This window comes from Mastigoproctus giganteus, chromosome 10 (genome assembly GCF_048544385.1).
Source record: "Mastigoproctus giganteus isolate SK-2022 chromosome 10, ASM4854438v1, whole genome shotgun sequence".
In the NCBI taxonomy this organism is placed as follows: Eukaryota; Metazoa; Arthropoda; class Arachnida; order Uropygi; family Thelyphonidae; genus Mastigoproctus; species Mastigoproctus giganteus.
In genome coordinates this window covers 89,605,674-89,622,473 of record NC_143584.1, presented here as the reverse complement: position 1 = coordinate 89,622,473, position 16,800 = coordinate 89,605,674, and the positions used below count along the sequence as shown (strand labels likewise).

The following is a 16,800-nucleotide window of genomic DNA, read 5'->3' as shown; positions in this document are numbered from 1 at the left end:
ATCGTTTTAAGTTATATCTCATATTGTGAATACCTTCACAACGAGTTGCCATGATATTGCACTACTTTGAATAAGTAACGCTTCACCTAAGGAGAAGACTAATGTTACTTATTCTCAGGTGGATACCACCACCCAGACGGCACCGTTTCAGAGCTATTTGGCCCTTCTTCGGTGGGTGGGTAGGTACCCGAGTGATGCAACGATGGCAAAACAGTTATGAAGTATAACTCCACAATATGAGAGATGCCTGATGGTGTATAATATGAGATATAACTTAAAACGATGCCGTTTTACCAATATTCTGATTTATTCAGATATAGCTATGTATTTCTGATGCATTTGCACTATATTTATACATAGTCTAGACTCCTTCATAGCTTGAGGCCTATGCCCTAAACGCTTGAGTCTAAATACATGATACACCATCAGGCATCTCTCATATTGTGGAGTTATACTTCATAACTGTTTTGCCATCGTTGCATCACTCGGGTACCTACCCACCCACCGAAGAAGGGCCAAATAGCTCTGAAACGGTGCCGTCTGGGTGGTGGTATCCATCTGAGAATAAGTAACATTAGTCTTCTCCTTAGGTGAAGAGTTACTTATTCGAAGTAGTGCAATATCACGGCAACTCGTTGTGAAGGTATTCACAATATGAGATATAACTTAAAACGATGCCGTTTTACCAATATTCTGATTTATTCAGATATAGCTATGTATTTCTGATGCATTTGCACTATATTTATACATAGTCTAGACTCCTTCATAGCTTGAGGCCTATGCCCTAAACGCTTGAGTCTAAATACATGATACACCATCAGGCATCTCTCATATTGTGGAGTTATACTTCATAACTGTTTTGCCATCGTTGCATCACTCGGGTACCTACCCACCCACCGAAGAAGGGCCAAATAGCTCTGAAACGGTGCCGTCTGGGTGGTGGTATCCATCTGAGAATAAGTAACATTAGTCTTCTCCTTAGGTGAAGCGTTACTTATTCGAAGTAGTGCAATATCATGGCAACTCGTTGTGAAGGTATTCACAATATGAGATATAACTTAAAACGATGCCGTTTTACCAATATTCTGATTTATTCAGATATAGCTATGTATTTCTGATGCATTTGCACTATATTTATACATAGTCTAGACTCCTTCATAGCTTGAGGCTTATGCCCTAAACGCTTGAGTCCTTATAGGGTTATTACTTGGGACTCATAGCACAGAACTAAAAATGAACAGAATATATCACAATTAATCCCCTTTACAATTTGGACATCTAGAATCTGTGTATCATCTTTTGGCATTTAGTGCATACTGAAACACCTTGACAGGTGGCTTGTGAGTGGCCAATCTTTTGGCACTTGGAGCACCCTAGGATTTGGAATAAATGACATGTGGTAGTTGAGGTAACTTGCATTAACAGTATTCAGGAGATTTTGCATACTGAAGTTAAGTATGGTTTGTGGGAACAATTTCACCATCCTTTCTTCCCAGCATTCTCTTTGCTTGTATGACTTTCTGCTCTTTTAACTGCTCTAATATTTCCTCTTTGGTCATATTCCTCCAATCTCATTCTGATTCCTTTGGATATATATTCAGAGTAGCATGTGGGTGACCCTGATGGGGATTCTGCCAAAAGTTGAAAGTAATGATTTTGAGAATCTTTGTTTTATTATTTCTAAAGTTCTCCAGATTGTTGAAATGATATCTGGGTAGATATCATTTCGACACATTAGTCATGAACACAGTGAATGTGTTCATCACTAATGAAGCAGATCAATGTCTAGTAAAGTCTGTCAGTACACAGAAGCCCAGTGTACTGACAGATTTTACTGGACATTGATCAAGTGCACCTGATGGTTACAAAAGAGTGAACAAAAAAAATTTCTATGCCATTTATTGCATAGTTAAAATTTCATTAAAATTTTAATTAAAATTAAGTTAAAATTTCATTAAAATCCCAATAAGTGTAACCTGCAATATGACTGAATTTGGATTGAGCTCATCAAAATCCATAAGATATACAATTTTTTAGGAGGGAAAAAATCAAAAGCATAAAATTTATTGTCTGCTGTTATTTAATAACTCACAGAGGAAGTACCATGACAGAGAAATCAGCAGATGGTTCATTGTTTTATTAGAAATGTGATAGCATATTTTACCATTTCCAAATTTAGTTTTGTTCATGATTCCATTCCATTCTGACAATAAATAACCCTTGCAATTTTGCATACAGATTTTTATTCCATCAAAAATTTGAAATGAAGTGACACTCCATTAGTAAAAAACTATCTTTATTGAAATTACCACTTCAATCATCTATAAACATGCATGGATAAAACTGTTTTTCATTATCAATCAACTTGGAGTATTTGCATCTGTTTGCATTTGTGGTATGGATATAACTTTAACACCTTTGAAATCTTGTTCTAGCATTTTTCTTCATCTCTAAGGAAAATCATTGTGGCCAACAACTACCGATTGTTCAGTATGCAACCAGGGAAACAAAAATGCAAGATTTAAAAATTATGTATATGTAGTACTTTTACAACTTTGAAATACTGCAAAATGAGTGAGCATGACATGCATTTTGCATGTACTGTATTTCATTACTAGCTTATTTGTTGTTAATTTATGTTTATTTATGGACGGCTAGTATGAGCACTTTTCTGTTTGTATGCTACTAAAACTCCTGCTTCAAACTGATAAAGTCAATTTAGAATGCTTTGCACTGCTGCTTCTTTAATAACTAATTAAAAAAAAAAAAAAAAACTACTTAATCTCACAATCCATAAGCATGATGCCCCTCCATGTGGGCACTTGTACATGGTTCCAGGCTAACATCACAGGAATCTGGCATGTTTACTGTGCACTGCAACCCGTGGAAATGCAGAAAGGGGGATCCTGGTGGTTGAAGGGGCCGAGCTTCAACACACTACTGTGATCCCTGCTTCGATAAGAAAGATAATCCTGGGATAGCTCGCCCAGGATCTATCAGCAAGTGGGTTTGCCTAGGGTCAATGCCATGTCCCTATCCTCATGGTCTGAGGGTAGGGACATGGCATTAGTGCAGGTATGGTGTCTGGGTAGCTCTGGCAATCCACTCCCAAGTGCATTTATTGTTTGCCAGATGGTAGGCATCTCATTTGGGCTCCACGGTGGGCGTGGAGCCCAGGCACTGAACAAATATAAAAACACACTAAGAATGCGTCTGATAATGTTATTCCTTCAGGAACCCCAATGTGGTCCATATCAGAAAATCAACCTATAAAACAGACAATGCCAATGCAGCAAAAGCCTCCAAACAAAGTACTGTCAGGTTCCCTTCCAAGGTTCTTAATTATGCATTCAAAAACTGAGAAACCTAATGGGAAAATGGCACTCGTTTTAATACAGATGGGTTTAGAGGGATTAGCAGGTTCCCTGAAATCAGTTGAGGCTTTGTTCTAGGGATCTCTTAATTGAAAACAAAAATGACAGGCAGAGGTATACTGATTACCATGACACCACACAACACTAAATTCGAGAGGTATCATCTCAAGTGGGACCTCCATGAGATAACTGAGGAGGAAATCTGCTCTGAACTAAAGTCACAGCTGTTAAAAGAATTTCCATACATAGGGATGGGGAAATTAGTACCAACCAGAGACCTTATTCTTACATTTTATTCACTAACATATAATTCAATAACAGCCAGGTACATAAAATGCATTAGTAAGGCTGCACATCCCAAACCCACTGCGATGTTTGAAGTGCCAAAAATATGGACATTCACAGATTGCCTGCTGTAGGGGTGTCTGCCTGTGCTCATTGTGATGCAAAAGATCATGAAAGCAGTGCATGTACAGCCACCAAACCCAATTGTGTCAACTGTGAAAGTGAGCACCCTGCATACTCAAGGGAATGCCAGCAGAGGAAACAAGAAAAAAGCAAATACAACATAAAGCAGAGTTGAATATTCCAGGCAAGAAAATTGGTAAGGCCAGTAAGTACCAATAAGCAAACATATACTTAGAAGGTTACAGGGAAGCAATCTATCTGTTGGAACTCAAACAGATATGGCAATCCTACGAAAAGAATCTTTTGTTCCCACTGCAGGCTACTTATTGAACACCCAAAATCCAGTACAAAATCAGCTGCCACTCCCATATCGATACCACTTACCACTCCATCTTTAAACCAAATAATACAGATAAGACAAAAAAAAACCTGACTCACTGTCTGCAACAAATGAAAAATGGAGATAGAGGTAAAGGAAACAAATAAAGATGCAGTCTTGAAAGTTTTTGCAGAGGAAGATAAGGACACAGGACAAAGTCCATACTTCCCCAAAAAGGATAAATCCAAGACTGAGAAAGCAAAGCCATCAACTCCTTGGAAGTCCAAAAAATCTAAGTAATGCCCACATTCCATTTTCTCCAGTGGAACTGCTGGTTTCTGTTGAAACAGTAAAGACATCGAAGCCCTCCTTAAGTATGAGCCAATGTACATCTGCTTACAGGAGACATATTTAAAAGCAAATTAGAACCTCCTCTGTATCATTAAGGACAGAACCAGGGATGGATCTGCCCATGGAGGAGTTGCTATCCTTGAGGGTAACCATATCCCTTTCATCCTATGCCACTGACCACTACAGTAAAGGCCACAGCTATTTGTCTCACAGTAGGGTTCCTTCTAATCTGTTTGCCAACTGGGAATGACATCCCAACACAGAACTTGATGATTTCAATGGATATAATATTCTGTAGGGTAGTGCTAACATCAGTGGAAGGAGTTGGATTATAGAGTATATGCTTGAATATAACAACCTAGCCATTCTAAATGTGAGCTCTAATAACTTTTTCCACATGCCTACCCATACATTTACTGCTACTGATCTTTCCATCTGCTCCATTTCCCTTCTGCCTGTGTGTACTTGAGAGGTTGAAGAAAACCCTTATGGTAGTGATTACTTCCCCATGATATCCACCCTTTGCAATGGGAGACCAGGAACTGTCTAGGATATCATGGTAGAAGATCAATCATGTTGACTGGAATGCCTTCAAATACCTGGCAACGTTTAATACCACCACAACCAGCCGAGAGTCAATTAATAACAGTTAAGTACATCACAGAAAGTATTGTCCAAGCAGTGGCAATTGCAAAATCCAAAGACATCAGTTCTATTTCCAAAAACATAGTGGAATACAGAATACACAGTGGCAAGAAAACCACAAAACAAGGCGTGGGGAATTTCATCAATAGAAAAACCACAGAAAAGTTAGTAGCCTTCAAATGTGCAATGCGCCAAAGTATGTTCTGTTGGAATTTTGGATCTGCTTCATATCTTCCATCAGCTTGGCTGCAACACCAAAAGTCATCTGGGACAAAGTCCAGAAAACGAAGGGCAGATATATATCACATCCTTCATCAATCCTAGAGCATAATGGATGCGAACCTGGGGAGACATTAGCATTAGCATTAGCATTAGTAGAGGCATATGATGCAAGAAAGCAAGCTTATTCAGCATCAGCCAAAAAAAAAAAAAAAAAAAAACCCACTCCCATTTCACCCCTCTTCGTTCGAAATACCTGTCCAGTTGAGCTTTAAATTTGTTTAGGCTATCAACTTCAACAACAAGTGATGGAAGTCGGTTCCACCAACCAACCACCCGCTGGCCAAAGGCAAATTTCCGCACATCTATCCGACATCCGTCCTTCCTCAATTTGAATTTATGCCCTCTGAGGTGATTATTCTGAGCAAGATGAAGAATCCCATTGGCATTGAGCATGCTCAAACCATTCAAGGCCTTATACACCTCTATCAGATCACCTCGCCGGTGCCTAGTCTCCAGACTCTGTAATTTGCAAAACTTAAGCCTTTCTTCGTAAGAGCAACCCTTTGTTCCATTCACTAATCTTGTTGCCCTTCTCTGTACTCGTTCCAACAGCTCTACATCCTTCTTGAAATGAGGCCTCCAGACCTGTATACAGTACTCAAGATGTGGCCTAACCATTGCCTTATACAAGGGAATAATCACCTCCTTATCCCTGCTAGAAAAATTCCTGTATATCATTGACAAGACACCATGAGCTACTCTTGCAGCTCGTCTGCACTGCTCAGAGAACTTCATATCTGCCTGCACAATTACCCCCAGGTCCTTTTCATTCTCCACCACTGTCAGTGTAGTACCGCAGAGTTGATATGTTGCTCTGGGGTTACTGTTTCCCATATGTAGTACTTTACATTTGTCAATGTTAAACTTCATTTGCCACCTCTCAGCCCATCTGTTCAACCTTTCCAGATCCTGTTGCAGCAGCATAGCATCAGTAGTGTCCTTAACGACCCTGCCAACCTTTGTATCATCTGCAAACTTGGACATTAAACTTGATATACCATCATCAATATCATTCATAAACACCGAAAACAACAACGGACCCAACACTGAACCTTGAGGAACTCCACTAATAACATTAGTCCACGTTGAGCAGTGTCCATTGATTACCACTCTCTGTCTTCTGCCACTCAACCATCCCCTTATCCATAGCAGCAATTTGCCTCCAATACCACACTGCTCCAATTTGTGCAGCAGTCTTCCATGTGCAACAGTATCAAAAGCCTTTCTAAGATCCAAATATATAATATCAAAGTTATTCCTTGCATCCAGTTCTTTTGTGACTACATCATAGTATCCAATCAAATTGGTCAGGCAAGACCTGCCCTTAACAAAACCATGCTGCGTCTGAGCTATAACTGAATTCTTGTCTAGATGATCCTGCAGTGCTTCTTTAACCAGTGCCTCCATTAATTTACCTGGAACAGAAGTTAAACTAACAGGTCTATAATTACTTGTGTCAGCCTTTGATCCTCCTTTGTGAATTGGGGTTACATTTGCACATCTCCAGTCTATGGGTACCTCCCCTGAGTCCAAAGAAGCTCTCATAATTATGGCTAGGGGTTTGCATACTTCCTTTGCTGCCTCCTTTAATATAACTGGATAGATCCCATCCACCCCAGGTGCCTTTTTTATGTTTATCCTCAACAATCTCTCCTCCACTTTCCTCTCAGTTATTACAAAATCATCCAGCTCACTGCCAATGTTTACTTTACCTACATCATTCTCCTTCCTGAATAACTCCTCATGCGTGAATGTAGATGCAAAATACTCGTTTAGATTGTTAGCCATCTGAGCAGGATCCTCAACTGTTGAACCATCAATATCCAGTGGACCAATCTGATTCATTCCTTTCCTTCTCGAGTTCAAATATGTAAAGAACTCTTTTCTGTTTTTCTTTGCATCCTTTGCCAAGGATTTTTCGTAGTCTGCCTTTGCCTGCCTAATCTCCTTTGTGAATTGGTTACAGACCAACTTATATCTATCATAGGCTTCCATGTCACCCATTAATTTGTATGTATCCCATGCATTTTTCTTCTCTGCCACATGTCTCATTAGTTCATCTGACAACCATTTAGGCCTAAACCTTGAACAATATTTCTTAGTTGGTATGTAAAGCCTGGTAGCCTCCAAGATTAGTTCCTTGAATGCTTCCCATTTTGAGTTTGCTGTTGGTAACATCATCAGTTGGTCCCACTGTATAGAATTTAAATACTGTCTCAGACCATCATAGTCGCCTTTACGAAAACAAAAACCCTTCCCTTTACCTCTGATGGTAGTTACCTCCTTGAGTAAATCCCACTTCAACACACTGTGATCACTGCCACCTAGTGGTTCATTTATCTGCAGATTCTTAATGCATGAAGAATCACTACTGATAATCAGATCAAGAGTATTGCTCCCTCTTGTTGCCTCACGAACATGCTGATGTAGAAAACAATCATCCAATAAATCCACAAAAGCCTTGCTAGTGTGCGAGTGACCAACCCACAAATTCCAGTCAATATCTGGGAAATTAAAATCCCCCATTATAAGACTCTCTGATTTACTGGCCCACTCTATTTCCCTGTACAATATCTTATTATACTCATCAGAGTCATTAGGCCTATAGCACACTCCTACTCTCAATTTTGATTTCCCTATGCTTATGTCACACCAAACTGACTTGACACTGCCCTGTCCATCGATGTCGACTGGCTTCACTTCCTTGGACTTTATGTGTTTCTTAATTAATAGCATAACCCCTCCTCCCCTCCTGTCCTGTCTATCTTTTCTATACACATTGTATTCCCCAAATTCCAGTTCCGCATTCCTTATATCTGTGTGACACCACGTCTATGATATCCCAACAATATCTGCCTTTGATGTTTTGAGCAATACCTCAAATTCATCAAATTTATTTACCAAACTCCTAGCATTGGTGTACACGCAGGTATACATGCACCTGTTTCTATTCTTAGCTACCCTAACACAACCCATGTGTTTACTTGTACCGCAATGACTACCAGCAGTCTCTGAAGTATCCTGCATCTTGTTTTTCAGGCTTCTGCTCATTTCAATAGAAGCAGTGCAAGAATCACTTCCACCTCTGCCAGTGGCTACTGTTAATCTATTAGTCCTTGTATCCCCCCCAACTAGCAGTTTTCCGACCCACCTAACACTGCCTCGACAGCATCAGCAAAAATTCTTGCACCCTTTCTATTTAAGTGTATCCCATCCCTGTAGAAGCAATCTCTCCTGTTAACAAGTACAGTCCAGGCTGAAAAAAATTCTACCCCTTGAGCCTTGCACAATCCCTCCAGGGCCGAATTGATCGACAAGGCTCTCATCATATACTCCCTCCTATCGTGTCTGGGCAGAATTGCAGACACTCTCAAGTTCAACCCTAATTCACGGCTTTTTTTCACTAACATAACTACAAAACATCTTACACCCCAGAGTTTCTGATCCTCAAGCTGTCCTCAAATGGTTGTGAAGCCTACAATCAACCAATTACACAATGGGAACTGAAAGCGGCACACTTCTCATTCCTAGGTGAGTGCCATTGGGTCTGATGACATCCATTATGTGATGATTAAACGTCTTTCACCACAATCTATGGATTGTCTACTCTTTCTCTACAACAGAATCTATCTCCAAGAGCAGGTTCTGGATTCCTGGGACAAGGCAATTGTACTTCCTTTCCTAAACCAGGAAAGAATCCAAAAATACCAAATAATTATTGTCCTATGGCTCTGACTAGCTGCTCTTGCAAGATCATTCTGGAACAAATGGTCAACTCTTGACTTATGTGGTATTTAGAAGCTAACAACCTCCATTCCAGGACACAGTGTGGCCTCTGAAGAAATGGATCAATACTTGGTCATTTAATCTGAATGGAAACGTCTGTAAACACCAGTCGTTGGTGTTCTTTGTGATGGAAAAAGTGTGTGACACAGCTGGGAAATTTGGAATTTTAAAAGATAGTTACAACTTTGCTCTTAAGAGAGTGTCTTTCTTAAGAGATTGTCCATTTTTATTAAAAATTTTATCTCAAACTAGTCATTCCACATCCGTGTAAGATCCACACTCTCTCAGCCATTTGGCCAAGAGGAAAGAATTCCTCAAGGATCAGTTCCTAAGTGTAATACTTTTTTGCTATCAAACTTAATTCTATTACTGAACAGCTACCTCCAACCATAAACAGTGCCGCTTTGTTGATGATTTTAGCATCTTTTCAGTCATGCAACGTGAGGGTTATCGATAAGCAATTGCAAAATGCCACTGACCATGTCAACTCTTCGGCAATGGCTAATGCGTTCAAGTTTTTTTCCTGGAAGACTGTTTGCATCCACTTTTGTCAGAAGTGGAACCTTCACCCTGAACTGGAACTAAAGCTTGGGCAAAACACGATCCCAGCAGCATCTGAAACAAAATTCAAGGGACTTATATTTGATAAAAAGTTTACATTTTTAGAACAGATATGCCAACTTTGAACAAAGTGCCCATACATATTATGGGCTATATCCTCCAACAAGTGGGTACAGATTGCTGCATGTTACTTCAACTTTATCATGCATTCATACATCCTAAATTAGATTATGGGTCCCACGTGTATGCATTGGCCATAAACAGTCTATTGCAATGGCTTGACCCAGTCCACCATCAGGCCATTTGCATTGCTACTGGAGCGGTCCAGAGTCTACAGGGTGATTCACTACCAGTGCGACAAACTTGCAGGAGATGTAGGGGGCACAAAGACAAATCGGAATCACATAGCGTTGCAGGGTCTGAAATGCCTTCGTCATGCGGTAGAGGATGTTGAACGGGAGGTCACGTGAACAGCGATCCTGCTTGAAGTCAGTATTTGCGAACCGGTTCCCGAGGCAGTAGGATGGATGAGTATTCAAACGTTGAACTGGCCGACATGCACCTTGCGTATGGAGCTGCGGACTGTAACAGACGCGCCGCTCTGCGCTTGTACCAGGAACGTTTACCGCACAGGCGTGCTCCTCATCATATGATTTTCGCACGTGTGCACAGAAGGTTACGTGAGACTGGTTGTTTCACGAGAGGTACCATGAATCGAGAGCGAACGACGAGGACGCCAGACAATGAGGAGAATGTCCTACGTCTTGCAGAAGGCAATCCGAGTACAAGTACTCGAGCGACAGGCCAACAATTGGGTATTTCCCAATCCACTGTATGGAGGATACTGTCAACAAACCAAATGAGTTCATACCATCTGCAACGCGTCCAATCATTGGAGCTTGCGGATTGTCCACTCCGGAGGACTTTTGCTACTTGGTTTCTTCAACAGAAACGGTTCGCAAATGCTGACTTCCAGCGGGATCGCTGTTCACGCGACCTCCTGTTCAACATCCTCTACTGCATGACGAAGGCATTTCGGAACCTGCAATGCTATGTGATTCCGATTCGTCTTTGTACCCCCCTACACCTCCTGCAAGTTTGTCGCACTGGTAGTGAATCACCCTGTATATGTCAAAGCAACTGAACCATCCTTGTTTCTTCAATGAAAGCAAATATCATTACAGTACACATTTAAACTAAAATTCCTGCCAGTCCACCCCACATGGGTATCTGTTTTTAAACCACGTTGGGAAAATTTTTAACAGTCACAAGGCTGACAACCGTCCCTTTGATATTCACATTCAAGATTTACTAAGAGAATCAAACATCATAGTAGAATAGAATGTGGCTGAGTCATCATTGCCACCATCCTGGCATACTCTAATACCATCATGCAACTTCTCCAGTAATGATGTATTATTAAGTAATAATACTGGGGGGAAAATACCACTCCAAATTCTGTTTATTGACAAACACTATGAATTCACTCCCCACCAAGCCAAACACTATGAATTCTTGCCTGTCTTCACTAATGGCTCAAAATCAGAGTTCTGCTGCCATCTTCTCAGATAACACTATATCCAAGAAGATTCCCAATGACTGCAGCATATACTCAGCAGAGTTGTATGCTACAGAATTAGCCTTAGGCCAAGTTAAAACCCACAATTACCAAAGCTGTATGGTATGTATCAACTCTTTAAATATAGTACAGGCTTTATCGCTGATTAAATAAAATCCTCATCCCTTCCTAACCTGGGTCCAGCAGATGTTACATTCTCCTTCTAAATGTTCATTCAATATCTGTTTCTTCTTGATCCCAACCCATACTGGAATCAAGGATAATGAATTGGCTGATGCTGAAGCCAGGTCACCACAATCCCAGAACAACCGTAACCTTTTAGTCTCCTATACAAACTACAGGCAAATAATACGTGATTGATTACTCTCACAGTGGCAACGATCTTGGGATGGGCAGGTTACAAGAGCTGTATCAGATAAAACCTGTAATCAAACACTGGCAGTCAAGTCTATGCAGGAAGAGAGGAAGTTGTTTTTGCTCCCTTCCACATAGGACACAGTAATTCATTCCTGCTGAAGGCAGATGACTCCCCTGTGTGTGAGTACTGGGACACCTTTTTAACCAAATGACACATTTTATCTGAGTGTCCACATTATAGACAGCAACATGTTTTATATATTATCACTATTAATGATCTGACTGAGCCTTATACACCCAGGCAGATTTTACTCTGACAATGGTCATGGTGCCAGCCATTTTTAGTTTTCTAAAATCATTAAACTTTTTTATTCTTACTTAAAATTTACCTTTTTACATATGTTTATTGTTATATGTTCTGGTTTTGACACATTATAGCCTTAGTTGCTAATGCATCAATAAAACCCAAATTTACCAATCACAAGTGGCATATTTTTCTTTAACAGCTTGTTGTGGTGCTATTTTGATCTACATGATATGCTACCAACTGAGACAAAAAATAAAAAAGTGTTCAGTTGATACCAGTTTGTGTGTGTGCACGCATGCATGTTCAGCTGTGTGTGTACAAGATTGCTGTTCTTTAACTAATTTCAAATTACCAGAATTTTTATTGTATCTTGTTTTGGGATGCTGTATATTTAATACATGGAAAATAGTGAAAATTTAAGCATTTCACACAGTGTGTGTGTGTTGGGTGGGGCATAATTTGAACAGCAATTCAGTCACTGAAGAAGAAAGAATACAGGGAATATTACAAGAAAAGTCTGAGAATTATGAACATTCCTTTAAGAAATGTCTTTAAGAAATTAGAGACAGATTTTAGTCTATGCAGGTTGAAGTGCTTAGATTTTTACTATTTTCCATTTCAATTTAACTGTTCCACAATGCCACTAAAAGAACAATTCAGATTTTAATACACACATATAAATAATGGAATGAAGAATTCCTTAATTAAAATCATAAAGCATTAAATATTTTTAACCTGTTCAGTTCTTTCTTTAAAAAAATAACCTGGCACATAGCTGTGTGCCAGGTTTGTTTCAGAGTTAAGCCTAATTTGTTATAGTGCATTAAAAAAAAAACCTCCACGGACTGTATGATGTAATAATATTTAATCAAATAGTATTTTACTAAATGTAAATAAATTACAAGATGCAACTTCATGTAGAATTCTGCACAGAGTGGAAAGAAACATGAGAGGATACTCAAAATATACTTAGTTGAAGTTTTAGAGTCTACAGCTGCTACTTCACTGAAGGTCTTATTCCCTCCACTAGCATTTGTACCACATGCAAAATGTAATTCTAATGCCTCTTCATTTTGAAGTACTATGCTTGCTATTTTGAAATGCAGCCTTCACTCCTAACTTTATGGTTTGTGTAAAAAGGGCATATGCTAATTTTTCTGAGAACTGGTTTCGATAGTGTAATTCCTCCGTTCAAACAAGTATAATCAGTTTTTCTTGGCAGTTTGAAATGGTATTATCATCCTTTGGTCAAAAAACCATACTACTGTCAAAACGTGAATAACTGGGTGTGGTACTGAGCTGAACAGGTTAAACTCTACCAATATTATAAAGGAAAGTAATAAAACAGATTTTTGTCATTTCTAAAATTTTTTCCCTCAAAGTTTAGATATCTCTGCAGTGAAGATCAAATTATTCCAAAATCGAATGATACAAGATGTAAAATTCTATATCAATTGCTACAGTAATCATTTACATTTAACTTTTAACTAATATGCATATTTAGAATGACAGGAGGAAATTAGCTTTAACTTTGGCCAAAATTACTTGCCTCAAAATGACTTGCAAGCGAGGGATAAGGACTGATGATGAGGTATATTGTACAGCATGTCATAATCACCAGTGCTGCTAGGAACAATACTGAAATAAAATATAAAACTAATAAGGAAGCAAGATAATGGAAAAAGAATTATTTATATTTCACATATATTCTAAAATAAACTACCTACCTCAAGAAATTAAACAACATTTTATCTATATGGTAACTTTGATCTTTGAAAATTTAATTGTTGAGAAGCAATGCATTTTCCTAGAGAATATAATCTTATAAATGGTTTCAATTGATCATATCATTTCAGGTTCTTCTGAATTATTCAAGAGGCACTTTCATTTTATTCATTTTTCACTTCAAGGAACTGCAAATTAATTAACCCTTTCACATTTTGAAGTTTGCTTCAATGTAGTCTCAACAAATGTCTGTAGTATATACAGATTGTCTTTAAAGTACGGGGAATTAGTTCCATTTCTTACTTGTTTGCAACAGTTTAAAAAATTAGCATAAGAGGATAAAACTTCTCAATAAGATTTAAGACAATGTGGATTCAAACAAGCCAAAATTGAAGAAATTATATATATAAATGCAGAGGATATTACTGATTAAAAATAAATAAATAAATAAAAAAATAATAATAATTTAAACAATTTTTAAAGATTTTGTTACACATTTTTTCTTATGTGATTATACTTTTTTTGACGATAATGTTACTCTAATGTTCAGCTATAAATTCAAAATAATAAAGTCAAGAAAGTCACATGAATTAACTAACCCTTAATATTAAACCCATTACCCTGGTGTATTCTGTAAATATCTATTCCAATTATATCAGTGTGAATTTTGGTATTCCTATAGCATGGAATTCACTTCCAAACTACATAATTTTTTAATTAGTATTAGTAGCGACAAGCAATGCAAGAAAGTAAGCTTATACAGCATCAGCAAAAAAAACTCTTCCCATACCACTGTAACAGTCTGTTTACTTTTTCTTTGAATTTATTCAAGCCACCCACTTCTACAACACCAGACAGAAGTTTGTTCCAACCATCAACACCCACTAGCTCAGCGGTTCCCAACCTTTTTTGACTGGCGAACCCCTTTCAACGTAGTATATTTTATCGCGAACCCCTTTCAACATATTTTTAATGCGAACCACTAAGCCTATATTCTCTGAAATCGTATATTTCTGAATTTTTATTCAAAAATATTTTCAGTACTATGTTTTTATAAGCGACATTGCATAATAATAAAAATTATTAGTAAGTATTATTTATACTTTGTAAAGCAGTTATTAATAAGTCCAAACTAGATTTCGAACAGGCTAATTGTAGAAAACTTGCTTTTAGTCCAAATGGCAGCTAAGCATTCTGGTCTCTTGCCAAAGCTATTGCCACAATTTTTGCCCATCTCTGTTACCCCCTCTGAAAAAAAACAGATGGTTCTGTTCCCACATTAGCTACAGATAAAGCTGACCTGCTAGCATCCTATTTTCCTTCCAACTCATGTAATGATGATCTTGGTAAATCACCTCAAACCGTTCTCAGTACACTCCATTCAATGCCACCTGCAGGCTTGTGTCAAAAGGATGTCAGAAGGATTTTGATGAATCTGATGCTAAGAAAACTCCAGGTCCTGATGGTATTTCTCCACTTGTTCTGCACTAAACCTGTGCTCGCTCCTATTTTGTGTCGTCTTTTTTCACTTTCTTATTCCAAAGGTATTTTTTCTTCTGCTTGGAAATTTGCTCATATCCAGCCAGTTCCTAAAAAGGGTGACAAATCCCTTCCATCCAATTATCGTCCCACTGCGATTACTTCTACTCTTTCCAAAATAATAGAGAAATCAATTAACAGCCAATTCTTAAATTATCTGGAAATCTTTCATCTGATCAAAGATCGCTAGTATGGATTCCATCAGTGTCGTTCCACTGGTGATATTCTGGCTTATGTTACCCATCTGCGGACAAATTTAATGGAAAAGTTTGGTGAATCTCAATCCATTGCTCTTGACATTTCAAAGGCTTATGGTCATGTTTGGCATAAAGGGCTTCTAAATAAGCTTCCATCCTATGGTTTGCCAGCTGTTTTTTGTAACAGAGTATCCAGTTTTCTCTCTGACCGCTCACTGCAGATGATGGTAGATGGCTCTCTGTGTTCGAACTTGTCCACTAATGCTGGTGTTCCCCAAGGTTCAGTTCTTTCTCCCACTCTTTTCCTCTTGCATATTAATGACCTTCCATTGACTGAAAATCCTATCCATAGTTTTGCTGACAATAAGTACATTGCATTCCACCTTCCACTTTGAGAAACTTTGCCCTGCCAACTTTGACCAACCCACAAGTTCCAGTCAATATCTGGGAAGTTAAAATCCCCCATTATAAGACATTCCGATTTACTAGCCCACTCTATTTCTCTCTACAATTGTTCATTGTACTCATTCGAGTCATTAGGCCTATAACACACTCCTACTCTTATTTTTGCTTTCGCAGTGCTTATGTCACACCAAACTGACTCAACAGTGCACTGTTCATCTATATCAACTGGATGTACTTCTTTTGATTTTATGTTTTTCTTAATTAACAGCATAACACCTCCTCCCTTTCTATCCTTTCTGTACACATTGTACTCCCCAAATTCCAGTTCAGCATTCCTTATATCTGTGTGAGACACCACGTCTCTGCTATCCCAACAATATCCGCCTTTGATGTCTTGACCAACACTTCAAATTCATCAAATTTATTTACTATACTTCTAGCATTGGTATACATGCAATGCATACATGCTCCTATTCCTAGTTACCTTAACACATCCCATATACCCACCTATTTCAGGATGACTGCCATCCGTCCCTGAAACCCCCAACACCCCACGCTCCAGGTCACTACTTATTCTAATAGAAGTTGTGCAAGAATCACCTTCACCTCTGCCTACGGCTACTGTTAAACTATTAGTCCTTGTACCTCCCCAAGCTATCAGTTTTCCGACCCACCTAACATTGCCTCGATAGCATCAGCAAATATTCTTGCACCCTTTCTATTTAAGTGTATCCCATCTCTATAGAAGCAGTCTCTCCTGTTAACAAGTACAGTCCAGGCTGAAAAAAATTCTACCCCTTGAGCCTTGCACATTCTTTCCAGGGCCGAATTGATCGACAAGGCTCTCATCCATCATATACTCCCTTCTATTGTGTCTGGGCAGAATTGCAGACACTTTCAAATTCAACTCTAATTCTCGGCTTTTGTTCAACAGTGACCTGTACTTGTTAAGTAATTCTGCCGGT

General features: G+C 38.7%; 1 protein-coding gene across 2 annotated transcripts in view; it reads right to left on the bottom strand.

Annotated features, from left to right (window-relative positions):
• Positions 1-16,800, bottom strand: part of LOC150079142 (polyamine-transporting ATPase 13A3-like) — a 750,840-nt gene that overhangs the window by 18,083 nt on the left and 715,957 nt on the right. For both annotated transcript variants that reach the window (XR_016547547.1, XM_090383358.1), the window contains one exon: positions 13,519-13,607. Coding sequence is in view for 1 of the 2 variants with exons in the window: in XM_090383358.1 (XP_090239484.1) it covers positions 13,519-13,607 (89 nt within the window). In the remaining variant the exon portion in view is untranslated. The remainder of the gene's footprint in view (positions 1-13,518; positions 13,608-16,800) is intronic.